Source organism: Chrysemys picta, chromosome 4 (genome assembly GCF_011386835.1).
Source record: "Chrysemys picta bellii isolate R12L10 chromosome 4, ASM1138683v2, whole genome shotgun sequence".
NCBI lineage: Eukaryota > Metazoa > Chordata > Testudines > Emydidae > Chrysemys > Chrysemys picta.
The window spans coordinates 87,292,474-87,317,281 of record NC_088794.1 but is presented as its reverse complement, the minus strand read 5'-3'; the positions used below and the strand labels follow the sequence as shown (position 1 = coordinate 87,317,281).

The 24,808-nt window shown below is 44.4% G+C and overlaps 1 protein-coding gene and 1 long non-coding RNA gene across 25 annotated transcripts in view; one reads left to right on the top strand and one right to left on the bottom strand.

Annotated features, from left to right (window-relative positions):
- The window catches only part of LOC135983122 (uncharacterized), a 37,646-nt gene extending 24,177 nt beyond the window's left edge, over positions 1-13,469 (top strand). Inside the window, exon 2 of the long non-coding RNA XR_010600613.1 lies at positions 12,780-13,469. This is a non-coding gene — a long non-coding RNA (uncharacterized LOC135983122). The remainder of the gene's footprint in view (positions 1-12,779) is intronic.
- Positions 1-24,808, bottom strand: part of RAD51B (RAD51 paralog B) — a 682,929-nt gene that overhangs the window by 68,331 nt on the left and 589,790 nt on the right. For 5 of the 24 annotated variants that reach the window (XR_010600606.1, XR_010600609.1, XR_010600608.1 and 2 more), the window contains one exon: positions 15,595-15,644. The exons of the other annotated variants lie outside the window; for them this stretch is intronic. Coding sequence is in view for 2 of the 5 variants with exons in the window: in XM_024109216.3 (XP_023964984.1) it covers positions 15,595-15,644 (50 nt within the window). In the remaining 3 variants the exon portion in view is untranslated. The remainder of the gene's footprint in view (positions 1-15,594; positions 15,645-24,808) is intronic. 24 annotated transcript variants of the gene reach the window in all.

Below are 24,808 nucleotides of genomic sequence, written 5' to 3'. Positions count from 1 at the left end.
GGAGGAGAGGATGGGCAATTAACTTATTCTTATTCTAAAATATCTTCAACACAACATAGGCAACAGATGATGCTATTTACTTTGCCACAGATTTTGGGCACATCGTACATTAGAGGCACACTATTACCCATCACCCACTAGTATAATAATGATACGTTGCCCTTCTATCGAAGGATCTTGAAGTGTTTTACAAACATTAATGAACAAAGTGATTTGCCCAGGGTCAGGAAATGAGTCAACGACAGGCCCAGAACAGAACCCAGGCATCCTGACTTCCAGTTTTATGGTTAAACCAGTCAAAAATGCTTCTCTCAATTCCCAAGATACTTTTAAGGTCTTACAAAAACATGTGGGGCGGTTGGTGTTTGCCCCTTCCCTTCTGGCTGCTGGGAGGGGACGTGGTTCCTCCTGTTAAGTGTCTTTCTGTATGGGAGAAGAAAAGGGCTAGGGGGAGCCACACCCCCTTGTTTTTGTAGATGGGAAGAAGGACAAGTCTCTCTTTTTTTCTTGTTTTGGGCTAACTTTCCTGTGATCAAACAGACAAAGCAGAAAAAGCTCCTGAGATAGGTGTTCTGCTCACTCTGCCTGTAACTGGAACTTTGCTCAGGATCCTTTACACAGGAACCTGGCTGCAAGCAGTTTGCAAAATGTTAATAGAGTCCAGCAGTCCGAACACAATTAAAGATTTGCCAGTTGTGCTGCTGTATACTTGTTTTAAGCCTGCCAAAAAGAGACAGTCCCTCCAGCAAAGACTCCTTCCGCTTTCACATAAAGCAGAGCTTGATATTGCTTTTCAGACATCTAAGAAATGCCAGGGCTGCGAACAAGTGATCTAAGCCTCCTTTATCCTCGCTCCAAAGTGCGATGATAAAGAGGTGAGACTTGCGTGGTTGGCTGCTATCTCCAGTCACACCTCGCTACTAATCCCAGTGACGAAACAAGGCACGCCTTGGATCTGAAATCCTGCTCAGGTCTGTATCCAACCTACTGTACAGAACACATGCCATACCCTGATCCTGTTGCAAAGGATGAAGAACAGAAATTCAACAGAGCAAGCAAGCATTTGATGTAACAGATTCCACTCTGATGTGATGTGGAGCCCACAAAGTCCAGTGAGAGAATCCTGCAGTTTTGCATATCTGTAGTGTTTCTCCTCAGAGGATCTCTTTATTTCCATTAATTAATTGAGCCTCACGCCACCACTTCAAAGTATAAAACAGTCCTCATTTTACACCTGGTGAGAGACACAGTAAGTTAAATTGGCCAAGCTCCCACCAAGCAGGACTGGGGACTCCTGGAGAATCCTAGCAGATTCTCGTTCAATATCTAAATGCTAGCTTGGCTGGTCTGGCCCAGCAGAAATGACAGGGGAAAGAGAGTTTCTCGAGTTTAGAGTATTTGTTAACTATACCTGGCTGAAATAGGGCTGGCCAGTGGGGAGTGCTCTGCACTTCCAGATTCAATTCCTGGGCCTAGTTTCTCACTCCCCAGCTGGCAGGGTCCTAGTGCTGCAGTGGTCACATGCTCAGGGAAAAAGAATTTGCAAAACCAAAACAGGCCCATCAAGTCTGTCTTAAGCAGAAGCCAATGCTTTGTGCTTTAGAGGAAGGCAAACAAAACAAAAAAACCAGAAGCCCCACCATAATGCTCCCAGCCTACTGTGCAGTAACCAAGGAAGCAACACCTTATGTTATTTACAGCAAACTCTTCTGGCTGATGAGGAAGAGGTGGTGACAAACTCTAATGGAAACAACAAGGAGTCCAGTAGCACCTTAAAGACTAACAGATTTATTTGGGCATAAGCTTTCTTGGGGGGGAAAAAAAACCTCATTTCTTCAGATACATGCATGCATGCATTCCATGCATCTGAAGAAGTGAGGTTTTTTACCCACGAAAGCTTATGCCCAAATAAATCTGTTAGTCTTTAAGGTGCCACCGGACTCCTTGTTTTTGTGGATACAGACTAACATGGCTACCCCCGATACTAAACTCTAACGGGAATCCTGCTTCCAGTCCTCCTTTTGGGAAGGATGGTAAATGTGACAGATTAGAGGTTATTAAAATCAGGGAAGAGATGAGGGGATACCCCCAAGGATTGAGAGAGGGCCCCTCGGGGAGTAATGAGATGAGACAAGTGTCCAAGATAAATTCCTGCTCATCTGTTTCTGAAAGGCACCCTTTCTGCTTTGTCCAATCCCCCCGCCCCCCCCAACGCAGACTACAGTTATGTCAGATACAGTTTTCTTAATCAGCATTGTGCAGCAGCTGAGTTTGTCTGTGGGGAGGGCAAAGAGCCCAGGGAGAGTTCAGCACAGAGAGGGTTAAAGAGCCTTCCCTCTGCCACTTCAGCTTGGCGCCCAGAATATAGATTACTCCCTTCAACAATAGCAAGTCATTATTGGGGAGTGGGGGGAGGAGGAGGGTATTTTTTTCTTTCCTCTGCAGAGCTGAGGGCCTTCTCTTGCAGAAAGCACAGCAGGAATAATCCAGCAAGGTCAGAGGAAGGGTCAGGGGTCAGCAGGCAGGACAGGTCAACACTAGGCACTCTGAGCAGGTGGGTGCGGGTGAAAGGTCTGTTTCAGTCTCCAACAAACCCCCGTTAGAAACTTAAGATGCACTTTGGGAGCAAGTTGGATCACAGTAACCTGGAGTAGCAGGCAGGAGACGCTTCTGTCCCATGGTTCCCAAGTGTAGGAGTGGGGGGAGCGGGGGAGAATAGGAGGACAAAATGCATTATGTTGACTGGTTTGCTTGTGTTTTGTTCTGTGTGTGATGGACAAGTCCAAATGCGTTGGGAAGAAATGGAAACGTGCTGGCTTCTTCTGTAGCGAGGGCTGTATATGTAAGAATTGTGTTTAGATAAGCAGAGGGGAGACCCGGAATGAATGACACAATGAAGGGAAAATGGGCAAACTAAAGGGAAATCTCATTTCTAGAATTTAACCCACAAACATGTTTTTCCAATCCAGGAGAAAGAACAATGCACAGCAATTAGAGAAAGGGACTGGCAGTCAGTCAGGTCTCTTCAGTTCTATTCCCAGCTCTGCCACAGACTTACTCAGCTTGATTCTTTGTTCTTACACAAATGTCATTCAGGATTAACTCTACTGAAGTCAACTGAGTCACACCACTATAAAACTGCCACAAAAAGAGGAGAATTAGGCCCAATTTCCCCATCTGTAAAATGGAGATAATACTTCCAGTAATAGAGTTGAAAGTACCTCCCCATGACTGCTGAGTCAAGGCAGGAGTTGGTGAACCTGTGTGGAGAGGAGTTTGGTTTAGATTAGTCTGGGAACAAGAGGGCCAGAAAGAACTACAGAGTCCTGCCTGCATCTAGAAACTTCAAAAAATAATCCCTTTTAAATCTTTACAACAGTCCAGTTTCTTCTCCACCATGAAAGACATTACACTTCCTTACCTGTCATTAAATTCTCTCTCTCCTGACCTTCACCTGAATCCAAATACACCTCTACCCAGATATAAACGTGACCCGATAGAACACGAATTCGGATATAACGCAGTAAAGCAGTGCTCCCGGGAGAGCGGGGCTGCGCACTCCGGCAGATCAAAGCAAGTTCGATATAACGCAGTTTCACCTATAACGCGGTAAGATTTTTTGGCTCCGGAGGACAGCGTTATATCAGGGTAGAGGTGTATCACAGGAGTTGAATTTTCAAGGTTACAACATTCAACTGGTTTGAAATTGAGCAAAGTGAGCTTGCCCAACCCATTATAGGGCTTCAGTCCTTCTACACCTACATTCCCACAAAACAAAACAATTAAGAGGTGCGCACACACACACACACACACACAGACAGAGAAAACTCCAGGTGTCTTATCTTAAAAGCACACACTTCTGAGCCTGCCAGAGGAGAGAACAGAACAGAGGATTTGCCATACCAGATCAGGTCTAATATTCTGTCTCTAGCAGTTCAGAAAGAGATTTTGTTTAAAAAACAAAACAAAAAAGGCAGCACAATGGGGATAGGAGGAGAGATTCCTTCCGCCTTTGACACCAACACAGCCAACTCTTATACCCGGAACCTTTCTCCCACAAATGTAGGCCTCCTTTTCTCCCATCTGATCTCACTTATCTTGCCATGGTTTCTGGCCAGTAACTGGGAAACAAAGTTGAATCTAGCAATAGGCAAAAACTGATGTTTGGCTCTGGAACCAAACTTTCTTTAAAAAGTTTAGGATTGTTTGAATCAGGCGTTTTGGTTTAACTCATTAGTGAGATAAGTAGTCAGATGCAAAGTCTGGATCCAGATCTACACTTCCCAGAATTCAAAGATTTAGATCTTTGGTTCAGGTTCATCTCTGGTAGAGTGTGTGGGGAGGTGGGAATCACACACACAAAAGAGGGAAGAAAAGGAAAAGACACCCTGCAACAAAGCTCTAACTCCCAAGAGACGGTCCCATCTCCAGTTTCAAAATACTTCCCCTACTTGTGACTACATAGAGTCTGGTTATGAAGGAACTAATCCCACGTATGAAAGGCAGGGGGATGGGGAGAGAGAGAAAGGAAGACTTTATTCCTGTTACAGACCATGTACTGAGTCTCTCCTTATCATATTTGGCTTCTGAACAGAGACTTTCCTCTTCCTCCTCCCTACAAATCATCAGACCTGAGACTAACCCTTTTGAAAGGGAAGAGAGCTGATTGTCATCTCTGGACCAAAGTTAGAAGAGGAAAACACCTGGTGCTAAATTCTACTGCACAGGCACAGCTCCATTTTCATGCATGAATGGCTTGGATTTGAAGCCAGTGTGTTTTTTAATTACTTCTCTGCATAATTCATGGGCTTTTTGTTGAAACTGGGTCACAACGTTACCTTTTCCTCCTTGCTGGGATTATTTGCTGTGTTGGTTTGTATTGCGCGCACACACACACACACACACACACACACACACACACACACACACACAGGGACTAGAGCTGTAAACTGTTACTGGCTTTGGCTCAAATCTCTTTTGGCAGTTTCTTCACTTGAAGAGCTGAAGCATTTTGTGTGGTGGTAGGGATGCTGAGCTGCCACAGAGCTGCTCCAGTCCTCACAACTGACTGGATAACAGAGCTGCTCTGTCCCTCACCACCACAGGGACATCCCTTTCAGAAATCAGAGCTGCCCCATTCGACACAGCAAGGACACTGAGCTCCTCTCTCTTGAGCAGCCACAGGGACGCAAATCTGCCCTGTCCCTTGCTACCATGCACAGAATCCTTACAGCTTTCCTGCCTTTGGAATAGTTCTGGATTCGCAACAGCAAATGTAATGGCTTCCCCTCCCCTTCACTTCTCCCCACCAGCTCCCTCACAAATACCTCTGCTCTTTTGCTATAACTAAAAAAGGAAGAATTTAGCAAGACAAAGAGAAAGATACTGACACACAGGAAGGCCATAAAGAATTTGCTAAGCTCTGGAGTCCTCAGCCCGTCGGGATTCCTGAGAAGTAGTTCTGTTCCGGTACACAGCCTGACACTGATCTCAGAGAAAAGATTTTTTAACATGTCAATACAAGGTCCCCACCCATTTCCACATGAGCAGCCTTTCTGTCCAGCCCCTATTTATTACCCTGACTGGACATGGTTCGGTGTGCACTTAGATTGAAGTTACTCAGCCTCTTAAACCAACGCTGAAAGAAAAAGAAAAACAAAGGAGTAATTTCCGTTTCCACTATGCTGTCCCTTTCTACAGAGTTTGAACTCATCAGCCATTTAATTGCCCGAGCTGAAGAGGGGCTGCTCTCTTGTCCCTGACCTTGGGTATAAACTCCAGTCTCGTCACCCCCCTTAGAACATTCTGTGTCTGGACTCCTGCCCTCTTACCCTCGGACTGGTTACAATATGCTCCTAACAGAACTGAGTGAAGGGCTCAGGTTACAACTGGAAACTCAACAGCTGATCAAAGCTCTTCACAGTCCAGGGGAAGAGATAGGGGCCAACTAGGATTGCCATCACATTTTATTTCAATAACACCACATTTAATTGGTTCAAACCCAAAAACCTTATGGCTCCAGAAATTTCTATATGGGAATACAGCCTGATAACAAAACAAGATTTAAGAACCGGGCAAAAATAATTCCTTCCAATTCCTGCAACCGATAATGAGCCATGGAAGTACATTGGTGTATATTAATAATACTAACACCCAGCTCTTCATCTTTAGATATAAGTGCTTTACAAAGGAGGGCTGTATCATTATCCCTGTTTTACAGATGTGTAAACTGAGGCACAACAGGGCAAAGTGACTTGCCCTTCTGGGTGACCTTGGGTAATAACAGAACCCAGATCTCCTGAAACCCTGTCCAGTGCCCTATCCACTAGGCTATACTCTCTGCCTGTTGAAATACAAAGAATTCCACAGTCCCGGGTGTTCTGTGTACAGTCCCCTAACCCCTCCCTCTTGGGATTATATAATGCAGAGGGGTCAGCAGTTCCAGCCCCACTGAATGAAGTTGCTGCAGATCATCCTAAATTAGAATCATAGAATATCCGGGTTGGAAGGGACCTCAGGAGGTCGTCTAGTCCAATCCCCTGCTCAAAGCAGGACCAATCCCCAGACAGATTTTTACCCCAGATCCCTAAATGGCCCCCTCAAGGATTGAACTCACAATCCTGGGTTTAATTAGTACACCTCTACCTCGATATAACGCTGTCCTCGTGAGCCAAAAAAAAAAAAAAAAAATCTTACCGCGTTATATAGAACTTGATTTGATCCACTGGAGCGCGCAGCCCATATCGGGTCACGTTATAACGAGGTAGAGGTGTAATGCTTTAAATACTAAATGCACTCAGAGCAAGTTCATCCTACAGGGGTCAAACTGTGCACTGCAGGGTCCCGCAGAGGTGGCAGAAAGAACTCTCTGTTGCTGGCACTGAAGCAACTCCACTGCTGGAGTGAAGTGAAGTGCCAGCAGCCATCAGTTTTTTTTTTTTTTTTTTTAAAAACAGCATGCAATTCAGACTTGCTTTGCACAGGTCTAGATGACACAGCAGCTAAAACCAGCAGCTGCCTAGAGCCTTGCCTGCATTAGAGCTGCCACCATTTGTGTCACCAGTGGCATTGCCACTGTATTAGTATCAAAGAACTGTTTTTCAGAAAAAAATGTAATGTAGCCAGAGCCTGTATGCTGTGTGAAGTAGTCTCTTTGCATTCCTGCAGTTTTAACCTTGTTTAAAGCGGACACTAGCTTCTGCTCCTGCCTCATCAGTTAGCAGATGAATGACCTGGAACCAGTTTTTTAAATTAATTTCTTGGGCATGTAATTCTGGGTGTCATAGGAAGTACAAGGAAAGGTTTGCTTTGGACTGCCAGGGTGCACAACAGTCTGCTACTCCTGGTTTATTTTGTTTTCATAGGTTTCCTTCTATAGTCCCTCACTTCTGCTCTGTTAGTGTGCATCTCTTTCCATTTCTGCCTCTCTCCCCCTCCCTGCATTGGTGTGTGTCTCATTGGCAGGTCTGTGGCCACTATTTTATTGTAGATTTGTCCCTGACTAGATGGGCTGCATATCCTAATTTATTATAGTGCTGATCCTGATTCCTCTCCCAAAGACCATTGTATTTCATTTGCAAATACAAAGTATTACTTGGACTTTGCAAACAGATACGATAGTTTGGCATGGGTGGGTTTTGGAAACACCAGCCCTCCTGCCCTTGAACTCTTTTTCTGTGTTCACCATTTGCAGACTCCATTCCCATTGCCGAAGTGCTGCAGAAGCTGCCTGTCCATTTGCTTTCCTTGGCAGCAGCAGCTCAGGCACAGCATGTTCATTTGGGAAGCTGTAAGCTGGGGTCAGGGAAAACTGCTGGCCCCATTTGGCTGTACAGACATTGGCAATTGCTGTTACAAGTCAGGCTCGGCCCCCTAGAGCAGGCAGCAGACGTGCAGAATTGAAAAAACTCAAAATATTTTTGGTGCATTTGCACTTATCAAATATCACATCCTAAAACCAAAAATTTGTGTAGGATCCCTTCCAAAAAGAAGGGGATTTCAAAAGCAAACTCAACCCTACCCTCACGGCAGACAGAATTTCCGGCCCTTTTTGAGAAGTCTCCATGCATCCCCCCAAATTCTATTTCTCCTCTTCTTCCCCTCTCTCTCTCCCGCCTCACACAGTCCTGCCAGAAGCGGGGGGTGGGGGAGAGGGGAAGAGAGAGAAGAAGAGTAAAAGGTAAATTTCTGGGTACAATTAAAAGCCACAAAATGTCCTCCATACATATGCTCTGTAGTTCCACTGCAGATATATGGAGATGTGTGAAACTGGGCAGTTAGTGATTCTAGCAACATATGAACTACAGTTCAGGGTCTGAGGTGGGTGTGGGCCAAGCTGAGGTTTTCCAGAGTGCCTTACCAGATGGGTTACAGGAGAATACATCTCTAGAGGCCTAGAAAGGTGGAGTCTGAAGCAAAGTTCAGGGAACATTCTCCTTCTCCAACACACAGTAATTAACATGGTGTTAAACACGATTTTGCCCTCAGTGGACTTGTCTGAGCTAGAAGATTTTATTATGTTAGAATACACATTAACTAATGTGACTAATAGATTGGGACTAACTTAGAGCACCCTCCTCTTGTCAGACCAAGCTTTATTCTGCTGGGCCAGCTGCTCACTCCCTTCAATTCCTTAAGAAGCAATCATCAGCTGAGTAATTTCTATAACTGAGCCTTCCTAAACACAAACCCACCGTTTACAGATTCTTACTTCAAAGTCTATGCAAGCATAACAGTCCCTTCCCCAAATCAGTCTTTTGCACCAGTAATTCCCATAGCAAGATTTTCTAGCCCTTACCTCAGGGCTCCCCCAAACAATTTTCCTCTTGTCCATTTGGTTTTCTGGAGCAGTTCTTCTCAGCTGTAACTCCAGTGACAATCCATTTGAAGCACTTGCACTTCCCGGAATCCCGTGTACCTGGTGTAGTCCCCTCCCCCTCATTCCTGCTGCCCTCTTTTCTATGGGTCAGCTAATTAAGGTCCACCTCTCTCCTCAGGTGCAGGGGGAGGTGGGCTAATCAGGCAGCCAGGCCAGCTCCAGGCCTCTGACTGCGGAGGAATGTTATCCCTTACTCCTTCACAGTGATCTTAAATATAACTCAGCACACAGTATAGACAGGGACTACAGTACTGTGTTTAAAACCACAGCACCTGGTCATGGTTAACTACAAGGACTGTCATGTTTAAAAACATGTCAGATCGCTGTGGTTATCCCAAATGTTAAGGAGACTAGCTGACACCATTTTAAGTGAGACTATACTTCTCTACACTGAGTGCTTAGCATACTGTTAGTTAACACATGTTCTAACATAATGTAGTATGTCAGGTTGGATAACTCCAGACAAGTTTAAACATGTACTGACTGGTTAACACTATCCTCTCTAGAGATAATCATGACCAGGCTAATATGTTTTTAAACATGATTATCACTGGCCACAGTAAAGACAAAGTAGTATTTAACACTGTGTTAGTTCATAGGTATTGCATATGTCTTCACTGCAGAGCTCATGCAAGATATCTACACTCACGTTACTTCTCTCAAAGTTAGCCTAGCTCGAGTGCAAGAGGCCACACTGCAAAATAACACTAGAGCTGCTGTGTCTTCACTTGAGCTGCATTCATCTGTTTATGGCACAGAGACTTTTGGGAGCATATCCCAGGGTTATTTGCACTGCAATAAGGTAGGAAATTTTGGGAGAACTTTTCTGAGATGAACTTGGGTGCCTAGCGTAAGCCTCCATCAGTGTCACAATGTCCACACAGCTATTTTTAGCAAGCTAGCATGTGCTCTGCTACCACACGTCTATTTACCCAGTCTGGCAGGCAGCTGCAGCGTAGACATACCCTTAGTTAATACATTTTCTAACATGATTTCTCCCAGTATAGACAATGCCTCATATGAGGTCACAGAAGAGTAGGGATTTTAGTCCTGGGACTTTTTGCTGGAAATGCCAATAAAAAAGACAATTGTAGAATCAGAGAAATGTAGGGCTGGAATGAACCTTGAGAGGTCATCAAGTTCAGACCCCCATGCTGAGGCAGGACCAAGTATACCTAGACAATCTCTGACAGGTGTTTTTCTTACCTGTTCTTTAAAACATCCAATGACAGCGATTTCCATAACCTAGGGTTACCATATTTCAACAAGCAAAAAAGAGGACGGGAGGAGCCCCGCCCTAGCCCCTCCCACTTCCCGCCCCCCCAGAACCCCCAACCCTCCCCCCGTTCCTTGTCCCCTGACTGCCCCCTCCTGGGACCCCTGCCCCTAACTGCCCCCCGGGACTCCACTCCCTATCTAAGCCTCCTTGCCTCTTGTCCCCTGACTGCCCCAACCCTTATCCACACCCCCACCCCCAGACAGACCCCTGGGACTCCCACGCCCCATCCAACCACTCCCCACCCCCTGACAGCCCCCCCCAGAACTCCCAACCCATCTAAACCCCTCTGCTCCCTGTCCCCTGACTGCTCCGATCCCTCTCCACACTCCTGCCCCCTGACAGCCCCCCCAGAACTCCCAACCCATCTAAACCCCTCTGCTCCCTGTCCCCTGACTGCTCCGATCCCTCTCCCCACTCCTGCCCCCTGACAGCTCCCCCCCAGAACTCCCAGCCCCCTACCCCCCGCTCCTTGTCCCCTGACTGCCCCCTCCTGGGACCCCTGCTCCTAACTGCCCTCCAGAACCCCACCCCCTACCTAAGACTCCCTGTTCCTTGTCCCCTAACTGCCCCCTCCTAAGACCCCCCCCAACTGCCCCCCAGGACCCTACCCCCTACCTGTACCCTGACTGCCCAAAACTTTCTCCACTCCCCTCCAAAAGCCCCCCCCCGTTTCTTGACTGCCCCCTCCAGAACCTCCCTGTCCCTTCTCCTGCCCCCCCTTACCCTGCTGCTCAGAACAGGGTGTTGGGCTCTGTGCCAGCCGGACACATGGCTGAGCTCCCCTGCACAACACAAAACCCGGTCCCTGGCCCTGCACAGGGCTGCCGGAGCGGGCTGCAGGAGGAGGAGCTGCCGGCCGGCTCAGAATGCAGGGAGGGGGGGGGGTGGGAAGAGGAAGCTGCTCCGGAGTCCAGCCCGGGACTTTCCTGCAGCCCTCCCAGCCGCTCGCTCTGCCGGGGGAGGGGGAAATCCCGGACATTGTGAGTGCTTTACAAACTCCCCCCGGACGCTATTTTTAGCACACAAAAGGAGGACATGTCCGGGTAAATCCGGACGAATGGTAACCCTACCATAACCTCCCTTGCTAACCTATTCCAGAACTTAACTTATAGCTAGAAAGTTTTTTCTAATATCTAATCTAAATCTCCCTCGCTGCAGATTAAGCCCATTTCTTCTTGTCCTACCTTCAGCAGACATGGAAAACAAATGATTGCTGTCCTCTTTATAACAGCCCTTAATATATTTGAATACTCATCAGGTCTCCCCTCGTCTTCTTCTCTCAAGACTAAATGAGCCTTTCTTAACCTTTTCTCATCAGTCAGGGTTTCTAAACCTTTTATCGCCTTCCTCTGGACTCTTCCAAGTCTATGCACATCTTTTCCTTGAAGTGTGGCACCCTACCCCAGCTCAACCTGCCCATTACCTCCTGTGTCTTACATATGACATACCTATTAATACACCCAAGAATGATGTTAGCCTTTTTTCCAGCTGCATCACATTGTTGACTCATATTCAATTTGTGATCCATTAAACCCCCCAGATACTTTTCAGGAGTACTGCTGCCTACCCAGTTATCCCCATTTTGTAGTTGTGCCTCCGACTTTTCCTTTCTAAATGTAGTACTTTGCACTTTTCTTATTGAAATCTTGTTGATTTCAGACCAATTCTATAATTTATCAAGGTCATTTTGAATGTCCTCCAAGGTCCTTGCAGTCACTCCCAATCTGAGGTCATCTGCAAATTTTATGAGCATATTCTCCACTCTATTATTAAATGAAAATATTGAATACTACCAGACCCAGGATAAACCCCTGTGGGACCCCACTAGATATGTCATACCAGTTTGACATAGAACCATTGATAACTACTCTGAGTAGGTTTTACAAGCAGTTGCGTACTCACTTTATAGTAATTTAATGTAGATCACTTTTCCCTAGTTTGGTCATGAGAATGTCATGTGGGACTGTGGCAAAAGTGTACTAAAATCAATGTAAATCATGTTTACAGCTTCCCTGCATCCACTAGGCCAGTTACCCTGTCAAAGGAGGAAAAAAGGTTGCTTTGGCATGATTTGTTCTTGAGAAATCCATGTTGCCTATTACTTATAACCCTATTATCCTCTAAGTGCTTACAAACTAATTGTTTAATAATTTGTTCCAGTATTTTTCCACGTATCGAAGTCAGTGACAACTATGTTGATTTTACTGACTGGAGCAATTGTAACAGTTAGAACCTGCTAACTTCTTCAATTTTGTATTTTTGCAAAATTCAGTGAAATGGTTATTTTTATATTCAGAACTTCACTTGGGCATGCTTTCCCTGACTAGTCACCTTCACTTGAAAATGACTCAATTTCCATTCAAAAAAATCTGAAGAAAAAATTCATGAAATTTTAGTTTACCGATATTAAGACAGTGTTTGCATCTGTAATAAAATGCAGCCCTATGCTCCCTCCCAGTTCAAATACTTTCACTGCAAACATTTCAGACACTTCTTGATACCACATAGGGGACAGTGTCACTTAATTAATGTTTAGATAGTGCTTTCAGATACTTGGATAAAGGAGGTGATTTGATGTGAAAAACAAACAATAATAATCAATGCCCTATATATTGTCTCCAGCAGGTTCTATAGGATCAAGGAATCTGGCCATTGAAGGATTGTCAATCTGGCAAGGGACTATGGGATCAAGTGGCTGTGGGATACAGCCACACCAGTGCAATTTCTCTCTCTGCAGAAGCCCCTGGCAGGCAAAACTCCAGAGATCGGCACAATCCAGCATATTTCCTCTGTCTGGGGAACACTGGATCCACTGATCTGCCCCCACCCACGTGCTTGCCCTCCATATAGGAGCCCTGTGGTCTTTGGAGATCTGGCCTTGATAATGCTTTCAGCTGCAATGGGCTGTAGAGAAGCTAAGGAAAAACGAAGAAAAAAATCTGCAGATGAAAGTCTGAGGCTGTGTTTTCCTTTCCAAAGCACTGCCACATTCCTATAAGCCTGTGGCTTCCTGCATCCTGCTGGAGTTTTTCTTTCCTTTCTTTTTTTCTTAAATCTTTTCTGTGATATCTTAAGAGGAAAATGTCCAGTACTAACAGGGGGCCTTTTGTTCTCTTTATTTCTAAGTGGACTTTAACCCAGTTACTACAGACTGAGTCACTGTATAAACAAATAAAATAAAACTTCTTCTGTTATGTCCCTCTGGACAGGTCGGGGACACGTTATGCTCTGCTCTCTCTCTCTCTCGCCTTCTGGAAGCATCACTGGGCCTGGCATTATACTGCAATAATAAAGAACATGCTTTTTGCTGTTCTTTTTTTGATATACCCTCATAATTCCAACAAGCTGATATCCCAAGAGTCCTGGCATCTCGTTATCAAAATAAATACACAAGTGGTATCTCTTCAGGTAAGGGATGAAACTTAGGAAAGGAAACGTATGCTATTAGGGAACAGTGGATCTGTGTGTCAGTTACTGGGCTTACTGAACCTCTGACCCCTCCTGGTCTATTCGAACGCACCCCCTCTGAGGTCTCAGGCCTTGAACTATTTCCTCTCTTGGGATGGAATTATGTGATTCTCTCACTTTTAGACCAGGTCTTGGCTGCAGTCCCCAGCAGCTAGCTGTGATTACCTCAGCAGGTCCTAGCTAGGTTCAGTACCTGCAGTCCTTTCCCTTCCAGGAGCTATGACAAGTGGTGTCCAGTCACCAGACAGCCTTCTTAAAGCAAAGATTTGTTTATTTAAAACTCAAACATGCCAGAGAAAATAAACCTTAAAATAATAACCAGTCTCTATGCATGCCTGCTTTCCCTAAGGTTTACTGGTCCCTGAAAGTTGGGGAAGGCCCCAGCTGCTTTCAGACATCCTGCAGGGAAGTGTCTGTGTTCCATGCCCAGGAATAGCAAATTCATGATTCCCTCACTCTTTCCAGAGGGTCTTTTGAACTGTTTAGTGTCCCTTTGATCTCTACGCTCTCAACTTGGCAAAACTACTGTGTAACTTTGGGATGGAGCCTGGAAATAGGCCATTATCTTGTAACTGACCCCCAAGTGTTGGGAGGTTGCTCATCTAGAGCAGTGGTCACCAACCAGTAGATCACGATCGACTGGTCGATCGTGGAGCCTCTGACAGTCGATCTCCAGATGCTAAAAGTCCCGCGGCTCCCTGCCTGTCCCGGCCCCACATCGCTTCTGGAAGCGGCCAGCATGTCCCTGTGACACCTGGGTGGTGGGGGGAGGGGCGTGGCTCCATGTGCTGCCCCTCCCTGCAGGCACTGCCCCCGCAGCTCCCATTGGCTGGGAACAGGGAACTGTGGCTAATGGACCAATGGGAGCTGCAGGGGCAGTGCCTGAAGGGAGGGGCAGTGCGCGGAGCCATGTGCCCCCCCTGGAGTTGCAGGGACATGCTGGCTACTTCTTGGAGTGGCACGGGGCTGGGGTAGGCAGGGAGCCTGCCTTAGCCCCACTGCGCCACTGACTGGGAGCCACCTCAGGTCAGCGCTGCCCAGTGGGAGCCCGCACCGCTCCCACACTCCAACTCCTTGCCCCAGCCCTAGCACTGAGCCCCCTCCCAGAGCCAGCACCCCATAACCACTCCTGCACCCTGAATCCCCTCCTGCACCCCAACCCCCTGTCCCAGCCCTGAGCCCCCTCCCAGAGCCAGCACCCTGTACCCCCTCCTGCAGCCCAACACTCTGCCCCAGACCGGAGCCACCTCCTGCACCCAAACTCCTTCACAGAGTTTGCACCTAATATATCATCCTGTCAGGACATGGAAGGCTACAGAGATGTCTGAGATTCACATGGCAGCTTCTGCAAAACAGTTTCCATGGGAATATATTTTCGTTTCCTGACTATAACCAATTGTACTCAGCATTTTGAACAATAAACATGGGTGTGGGGGGAGCCAGTGACTAACGGGGCAGAACATCTGTGTTCTTGCAGACACAACTAAATTGCAAATGCCATTAATGTCATGTGACTATAGAAGTGTCAGTGTCTTCGTGGGTTGCCCTGCGAGAGGTCACATCAGTGGAACTTTGTGGTAAATGAATGCCTTACTCACTTGGAAATCCTCCAGATGATGCATGGTAGATGCTGAACAAATAGCTCTTCAAATAAGAATCTGGTGAGGTTTGTTTTCATCATCAGGTAAGTTGTAGGGTAGGGATACATTGCATCCTTCTACAACACACCAAATTAGTCATGGGTTCTTGTGCATATTTCTTTTAGTACCAGTCACAGATAGACTCTGCTCACTGGCACAGGAATGAAACTTGAAGTCATCAGTTAGATCACCAAATGTTTTTTCATCAGCAGGTTTGCCTATGATATATTTAGAGATACTATGGTTTATAGACCTACGGTCAACACCATCAGTGACTTTGCCCCCTCTGGAGGATGTTCTGTATTTCTGCTAGTGGAAGAAACACTTACATCATGTTGCATCACTTCCTGCCAGCCAGCTTCATCAGTAGGAGGAGACTCTGGAAAACATTTTAATCTGCTTTAGGAATGGGGTTCTAGTTTCTCCTTTATGTTGTTTACTTTCTGTGCTTCCCTCAGCTTGAACAGGGCTATCTTGACTTTATTTCCACTATCCACTCCTCAACTTTTACTGTCCGGGTCTCAGGCATGAGAGAGAGAGAGAGAAAGAATAAAAATAAAGTGCACGTGAGAGACCCAGGAAATGCGGTGCCATAGCGAGCATGTGAGAGTGGTATTTTGTTCATTGGTACAGCATGACCAAAATGAGGTGTAATGAGTGTGTGTGTGTGTGTGTGTGTGAGAGCATGTGCAAGAATATCAGTTAATGTGTGTCTGTGTACGATTGGATAGCTCTGTGGGATTTCTGGGAGATAGCAATGGAATGGTGGCTTTGATTGTTTTGTAGAACTGCCTTCTCTGCCACTAACTCCAGTTGCACGTGGTATGTGGTGATGAATATACATTTCTGGTGGGGGAAAAAAATCTGATCTTGTCATAACTGCATCATCATGTTAAACGTCCAATTCCATCTCTTCCTTTGGCTCTATATATGCAAGAAAGTCCTGAAAATTACACAGGGAGCTTCCACTATCTGATAATTAGGTGAAAACCAGCAGTAAATGGTGGTTTTAGTTACATTTTGGGTTGATTAAAAATGGGAGCAAGTGATGTAGTAATGTAACTTGCATCCATTTGGCACTCAGTGTGGGTGCAAAATAAAGTGGGACTTACTCCATTTTGGTATTCTGTGCGGATCAATTTTATCACTGAAGCTAATGGGATGTACCTATTTATACTAGTGTGAATTTTACTCTAGGGGTTGTTGGGATGGATCAGGCATAAATCTGAACATGTGCGAGCATTGCTTTATTTTACACCCGATCCTCCATTGGCCACTTGCTGCGAAAGTTGCACTCAGTTTGCAAACCGACAATACCAAATCACTGCAAATTTCTTCACTTTACCATCTAGTTAAAAGCTGTATTCTGACTAATTTACACCCACTATGCAACTTACACCACATTTATATCACTGGTGGATTTGGTTCTTCTGGGAGTTACACCTGCTAACATCTGACTGCATTTCGCTGAATTTAGCCAACTGTGTGTTCAGTTATGAAGTTTAAAATAATTTTTCCATTAGCAAACATCAGAAATAATCTAGGAAACCATATGGGGAATAAACTTAATTTCTAATAAAAAGCATGGATTCACTGGCTTCAAGCTGATCAGGCAAACTTTTAGCTTCTTTCTCGTTTAAGTCTCATATGAATCTGGGGAAGTTTGGGTAGGAGTGTTTAGAACCAATGGGTTGTTTTCCCTGTGTGCGCATAGGGGTCAGGAGAAGGGGAGTGTCCTTTTTGCAACTATTAACTAGACAATGGTGCTGTAACTGTAAAGCCCCACAATAAAGAATAAACCTATTGTGTCTCTGGCTTGTTTCCCACATTTCAAAGGCCATGAAGCAGCAGCAGCAGCAGCATCTTTGCCCCTGGGTTACTGAGAAGGCAGAGTCTTATGCTTATTAAATGATGACTTTCCCATATGATTTGAAACAAAAAAGGCATGCACATACAAAGCCAAGATGTGCATGTTTAAAGCTTCTACTGTCACAAGGTCAAACACATTAAAAACAACAACAAAACTTTGGTCCTGTAATGTTAGAGGAGACCCACTTGCCCATCTCTCCCCTACCAACCCTTACTCTTCTTTTCTGCCCTGTGAGGCCCCAGTTTCCAGTACAATTAAGCAGAGAGCCAATGAGATTTCTGCCGGCCCTCCTTCCACTTGGCTTAACTGCTGAGAAAGAGCCTCGTTCTGCAGGGAGGCGGGCAGCAGTGCTTGAATAGCCTCTAAAGCATTCATTATCTCGCTCCTAATTACACGGCAGACATACTGCTGCCTCTGCCTACATGGGAACATTGCATCACATTAATCAGCAGAGTGCTATGCCAAGATGAAAGGGTCCCCTTGTCTCTGCTCTTTGCTGTGGAAAAGGGGGCTGGGGGAAGGAGGATATTTATCAACCCCCAATGGAGGGAAGGCACAGCGGGTGGACCCAAATCCAGTCCCAAGGCCAGTTCAGCACTTTAGCTTGCCTCCATCCTATCCCTGTACTGGCTTCCACCATAATTTACCAACCTACTTGTAATAAATGGGCTGCTTTTGCTCATGCAAGATGATGGATCAACAGCCCTGGAGCCTGAAACCTTCTATCCACAGAACGGGTACAGCAAAAACAGCAGCAGGCCATGTTTCTCCTCACATTCTCTATTTCTGTGCCTCACACCTCTAAGAGTGAGTGGGGAGTTAACTCTCCATGGCCTATTCAGTCCATGGCTCACTCTGATCAGCCTGCCAACTAAGGTAGTGATTTGTGTCAGCTATGGTGGGGGGTTTGGTAATGCTGACACCTGTCCCTTGGGACTTCATAAGACCCTCCCCGCATCCCTTACAAAAAAACCTCATTTCATATGGTCACTGGAACAAACATCAGACGATAATTTAAGAGGGACGGTCAACTTAGATCAGATTCAAACTGATACCTAGAAATGAAAGTCTCCGTGTTCCATTGGCTAGTACTGAGCCATCCTGTTCAATGTAGTATCATTTTTAAATGAAGTCTTGAAATTTGAGGAGTCCTAATTCTTTGTCCCATTGGTAGGACATTTATGAGAGCCCTGCATTTGTGCAGTGGGTGAGAAATTGCTTTGGAACTCCAAGGGAGGTTTAAGGCATCTGCACTTGCAGATATTTAAACCAGTTAAAATTGGGAGGTGTCCAGTGAAATATCAGGGTCAGATTGGAATACCAAGTGGCATGCTCAGGCTGTGCTATCTATTGATCTATGACATGACGGAATTGCACCAGGACAAGATGGATTTCATCCTTCAGCAAAATAAGGGAAGGTAGTAAAAAAAAAAAAAGTGTATAATATACAGTACTTTGCATCTATTCGTTTCTCTTGTTCTCTTCACAATAACCCACTTCAGAACTACCCTCTTTGTTTTTAAAATGCTACAGAGATTTGCACCAGCCTAGTCTCATCTCTCATTACTCCTCTCCCGCTTTTCATCTGGTACTGATCTCCGGCCTGTTACTTCACACAGTCTCATCCCTGGTGGTGAGAACCTCCTTTTCCTCCCTTGCCTCGTTCTCTTCATTTCTCTCTTTTCTGCTATTGTTTATTCTATTTTCAATATTTTATTTATAATAAAACACATTCAGTGTTGAAACTGTATTAATGATAAGAAGAAAGATGAGTTATTTGATAGTAACCCCAATATTAGTACTTATTGCTCACTAGTGATGGGCACCTTTGAAATATGATGGGTGGATGGATAGCATATATAGATAAGATAGGAGAGGTAAATGTTTTTCTTTATTATTTAACTGTAAAGCATTCAAGATGCAGTGTGTATTAATGATGCTACACAAAACCAAGGTTATTTTGTATTTCTTTTCCTAAGGCCATATGCTTGTTCCATGTGCAATAATCACATTCTTAGCACTTGGGCAGAACCAGTATTGTATGAGAATTCTTTCCAAGGTCTCACCTATGATTTCTAATGGAATACCCCCTGCCTTTGCCCCCCCAAAACGTGCTCATAGGGAAATCGCAATAGGCAAGACATCATTCAGTCCATTTCTAAGCCTGATGGATCTTCCTTTTGTCAGACAAAAGCTTTCCATCCCCTTAAGCCTTTCATTCATGCAATAAACCTACAGAAAAGTTGACATCCTTGGCGAGCACACTGAAAAAGCAGCTTGTCACCCCTTCCCAACAGGCCAGGCTGGGGTTGTTTTAGCCTGTTTAACATATAAACAGAGGGGAGATTTAATGTTCTTATAATCACAGAAAGCGTAAACACTGTTGTTTACAGCACCCTATAGTATGGGAGCACAAAGTTGCTAATGGAAAATTGTTCACTGGGCAAAGAGATTTATTTGTTGACAGTGGAATGCTCACTTCTCAGAATATGGGAAAATATAACAAACCTGTAAAAATGCAGCATCAGCCATACAACCATACAAAACAGGGCTTGCCAAAAGCCTTCAGCCAGTGAGCCACAAGTCCAGGTAGCTGGGAGAGTTGATATTTAATGGGGAGAGGTCTGAGCAGACCTTCAGCACCGAGACCTCTGTGAAAAGAGAGCATCAAGTTCCTTGGCTAGTCTGTTTATGTGCTCCATTTGGTGTTTTTGCAAATCTTTGTTCTTGGATAAGGGCTCATAGCTTGGCATCTTCTGCTGGAACCTGAAGTGAAGTTAACTCTCCACAGGAAAAGCACAAAGCAGTGTGGTGTAGTGGAGTAAGACCAGGACTGGGAGCCAGGAATTCCTGAGTGCTAATCCTGGCTCTCCACTAGCTTGCCGTGTGACTATCTGTAAAAAACTATTTCCTAAAAATAATAGTAATAACAAAAACAGGCCATGGTTAGGATTCGTACCACTAATATTTCTAAGGTGTTTATAAAACATCAAGCTTTGTGTAACATGGGGGCATAGTTACTGATACAAAGGAAAAAAATGTTGCAAGAAAAATATTACCAGTTCCAGTGGTATTCCCCATTAAAAGTATAGAGAATAACCGCTCAAACAGTAATATCTTATCTACTGGATAAGAGTTAAAAAATACAAAGCTAAACCAAACCGTCTACTGTACAAAGTTTTTAAGTGAATACATTACTGGTGAAAGGTGCTTGACTGAGAACTATGAAACTAGAGTCCTGTATCCACAAAACAGGTACAGCACAGGCAGTGACAAAGAAAGCTTCACCCATCCTAGCCTACTGAGAAATGTCTCAGTTCTGTCCAGAAAAAGACCCGCTCCTAGGAGAAGGTAGGTGTAAGTGGGTTACTTCACTGACTTCAATGGCGGTTGTACCCATCTCATGCTAGCATATGAATTTGGTCCAGCTAAAAGTAGAATATATCATAGACTATCTTCTTTATGTTTTCAGTGTTGTAGCCGTGTTGGTCACATGATATTAGAGAGACAAAGTGTGTGAGGTAGTATATTTTATTGGACCAACTTCTGTTGGTGAGAGAGACAAGCTTTCTGTGTAGCTCGAAAGCTTGTCTCTCTCACCAACAGAAGCTGGTCTAATAAAAGTTATTCCCCACCTTATCTCTATCTTCTTTATGGGTAGGAATGGACTTTAAAAAGGTCTAAAAGCAGGATAGCATAAGGAATGCTTGCACTGCCAATGCCATGCTCTAACTGTTCACAGGCAGAAGACTCCAACTGCTAGAATCTTTTTATCAGCTGTACAAGGCCACATCACTAAAACCATCATTGCTACTGGTTCCTTTGTTGGGCAGTCTCAGTTGAGAGGCCAAGAAATAAATGGACTGTGGACTCCGTTTTGTACTCTAGCAGTGATCCCTTCAGGTCAGGGCTGAGGCACATTGGTAAGGTAATGTGAGGGAATCTGGGGGTTTGCTCAGTTGTTGTCTGAGCTGTACCTACAATATAGATAAATGGAAGATGTTAGCATCCAGGGCTGTCCATTCAGCACCTTTCAGTTACAGCAGATTCACACAAAAATTAAAAAGCCAAAAAGCTCATTTCAAACATAGCTGGAAATAATTGAACCCTATTCAATTAGGACAAGATATTCATATTCACAGTGATGGACAATAAGAAAATTATACCAGCAAAGAACAAATTACATTTCTTAAAATGTATTTCTGTAGCAGAAGGATACAGGCAGGATTTACAGAGCAGGTTTGCTGCAATAACTACAGAAGGGCCTGAACCAACCTGCCACCCCCAGTTAACAAACTGGCTAAGAGCATCATGTCCTTTTCTACTAGCTAGTCCACAAAGAAAGTAAGAGCCTACTGTAGCTACCAAGTAATGAAGTCACTCCTTTAGCTTAATTAGCAGAGGCCACTTTTTGTACCAAAGGTCACAGATTCAATCCTCACAGATTATTTCAGTTCAAAAACTCCCTTAGACTATCGTAACGCTTGGATCTAGATCTTCTCTCTGTATCTGCAACGTCTTTAAACTGGGCCAATCCAAAATCCCAGATCCAAAAATCCTGGTATGTTCAAATCCAGAGGGAAATCTAAACATAGCAGAGTAGGCACACCTCCAGCAATCTTAGTTAGTTACCTTAAGTAAATTTCAACAATTGAAGGCTTAAATCAGATTTATAAAAAAGAGAAAGGAGCAGATGATAGACAAATAGTGAGTATGAAAAATGGTTGTGCTGCACCAAGTTTCCTGAAGAAGAAAATGCAAAAAAAGCCCAATTTATGAATCAGCAGGTAAAAAGTTTTGCATATGGCCCTGCACACATTACTTACATAATCTTTTTCAAAATTTAATCCAACCAGGTGCCAGATTTTAAGTTTTTCAGCAAAATGTAAACTGGTTAAGTATAACCAGACAGCACCAGTTTGGTCTGTACACATTACACAGTGTACTTTTTGGGATTACCTTCTCAAGAATACAAATAAACTGGTTTAGTGCATGTAGCCCACCCACAATTGTCTGAATGATTTATTTTTTAATAACGATCAGCTAAATCACTAAACCTGGGATCACGTTTGTTAGAGCAGTTGCAAGACTGGCTGCAAACAGAAACAGCAACTGCTACATCTATTTCCATTGCTTATTATTATTTATTGCTATTTGTTAAGCACCTGCAGTGTAGTCAGTTGTGCGAAGATACAAATGCAGATAGAACTTAGCTCCTTGGTGTTGTAGGGACTATACACAGAGCATAGCAAGTAGGACTGCAATATGAAGACCAAGGGAAAACTTGAGACTACCCATGGGCCATGTTCAGTGTCTGCTTTTTGGAATTGTGAATGAATTAAAGATGCGAATAAACTTGTGAGGATGTGAGAGAGCACATGTGTATGTGTTTTAATGGTCTCTGGGTGCATGGGCATGCACACACACGCAAGAAAATGTCCATGCCCTCAGAAGTATGAGAGGAAAACATGGATCCACTTCTTAGGGATGTGTCTACCGAAATATTAATAAGGAAAAGGTTGGAATGTAGTCTTACATAATTCATTGCTGCTGGGACACAGGGGGAGAGGGAAGAATGGAAAAAACAGTCCATAAAGATGCCAATAGTTTCTAAACAGAAACATCTGTTGAAGTCTTAAAAATGGTCAGGCCCTCAGCAAACCCAGCAACAGGAACGCCTGTAGCTGATCGCTCCTACCCTCATCAGTACTGTGAGCTCTCACCCCTGGGATCAATATAGAGCTTCAGAGACAACTTACACAATGCATCAAATACAGCTCCTTTCTTAAAAGGGAAGGAGCCGAGGAGGGGGTGAGTTCTCATATTCAGGGAGGGCAAATGATTATTTGGAATGGAAATGTTCAGGGATAGTGGCAAAAGAGTAAGTAAACTTGCAGAGGGCAAAAGAAGACCTGGTGGTTTATCTAGTCTCTCCTGAAGGAGTTAGTGAAGTGGATTTTCCATTGTTTTGTCTGGTCTAATTTTAAATCTCAAATAATAGTGCTTTCTCTGGTCCCCCTTGGCAGACTATTCCAAAAATCTCACAGATCTCCATTGCCTTCTGCATGACTGCTTCCCTTCTCCCGTCATGATATTTCACTTTGTTTGCTTTATTCCCTTTTGATACTCACCACTACCCCTGTACCCCTCAGTTCCAAACAATAGTTTGGCCTTCCAGAATGCAGCTCTTCTCCTCCCACTCCTATATTAGAAGTACTGTGTAAATTACAGCATCTATGTCCCTCTACTGCAGACTGAAGGAGGGGACCCGAGCTCTGCTGGGTCATATAAGATCCACTGGAATGGAGGTTCTAACCACTGCACCTCAGCAGGAGTGCTGGGTGCTAAAGTCCCTGCACATCAGAGTTGGAGCCTATCTTGATCCCTCCAAAACCACACAGTGCTCCCTGAACCCCAATAGCTGACAGCTAGTCACTTACTGTGACATGCTAAAACTTCAGTTACTACATGCTTAGTAAAGAAAACTTTATTCACCAAGCAATTAAAACTTTAATCAATGGTAATTAAAATTTTAACCACTAAGTGGTAGGTAGAGATCTAATCCATAAAACACGATTTTTGTTTCAAAACCAACATTCCAACAGCCCATACTCTGTATGGGAGTGGGCAACAATCTAGGAATGAGTGTTTGAGCTTACAGAGTATTCTGTTTCACTGAGTGGTGGCTGAAATAAATCAGAAGATCTTTATTTTACATTTCAAAAAGGGCTAAGGTTTGAGTCCTTAGCATTTCAGAAGTATTTATCTTGCAAGTTTGAAAAAATCTCAGTAAAATCCTTCCCCTCCCTTAAACTAAGCACAGTCATTTTCATACCTTTCATATTGCCTTTCTACAGAAAGTTAGAGGGGGTGTGTGTCAACATATGGCTTAGATTGGAATTCTCACTGAAACATTAACCATGGAGACACAACCAGCTCCTCCATAACAGCAGCAGAGAGGGAGCAGACAAAGCTGGAGGAGTGTGGCTAAAGTGATCAGACGTTCAAACAAACAACTCTCCAGTCACAAATCCATGGATTTTCATATTTGGACTTCTTTAGATTCTGCATCCCAAAATCCCAATTGGAGCTTAGTACTTCATTTTCAGACCTGAGTGCTAAGTTGCCTAAGTATTGAGTATTCAAGGAAGTGGTCACTCCCAAGGGGGCTATTTGACAGCTTGTCCAGCTCTACACTCCTTCCAACGCTTCACTTTTTTGTTAGAGAGGCTCCTTTGAAGAAGAAGGATGGTCACTGCTTGAAGCTCCCTTAATTAGTTGCTGTAAAACCTTCCCCTGACTTATCTTTGCTCTCTGACCATATCTTGAGCCAAGTAAAACTATCTCAAGGGATGATTGCTTGGCAGTGGACTTCTTCACTCTACCAGCTTTGGAGTAGACTACTTGCACGCAGTGCTGACTGGGATTTGGATAAGGTTTCAGACAATGGTTCTAGAACTATGGAGCATCAGGGGTGCTATCACACCTCCTGGCTTGAAGTAGTAATAATAAACAACAAATACACGGTATCCATGGTTTCCATTATCAGCACCTCCACTATAAAAATTGTTCCAACACCTATGGTTCCAGAAGCCAGGCATAAGATAATGGCACTGGACCCAGCCCTGTCATGCAAATGCTGCTCAAAACAATGACAAAAAAGCATCACCACC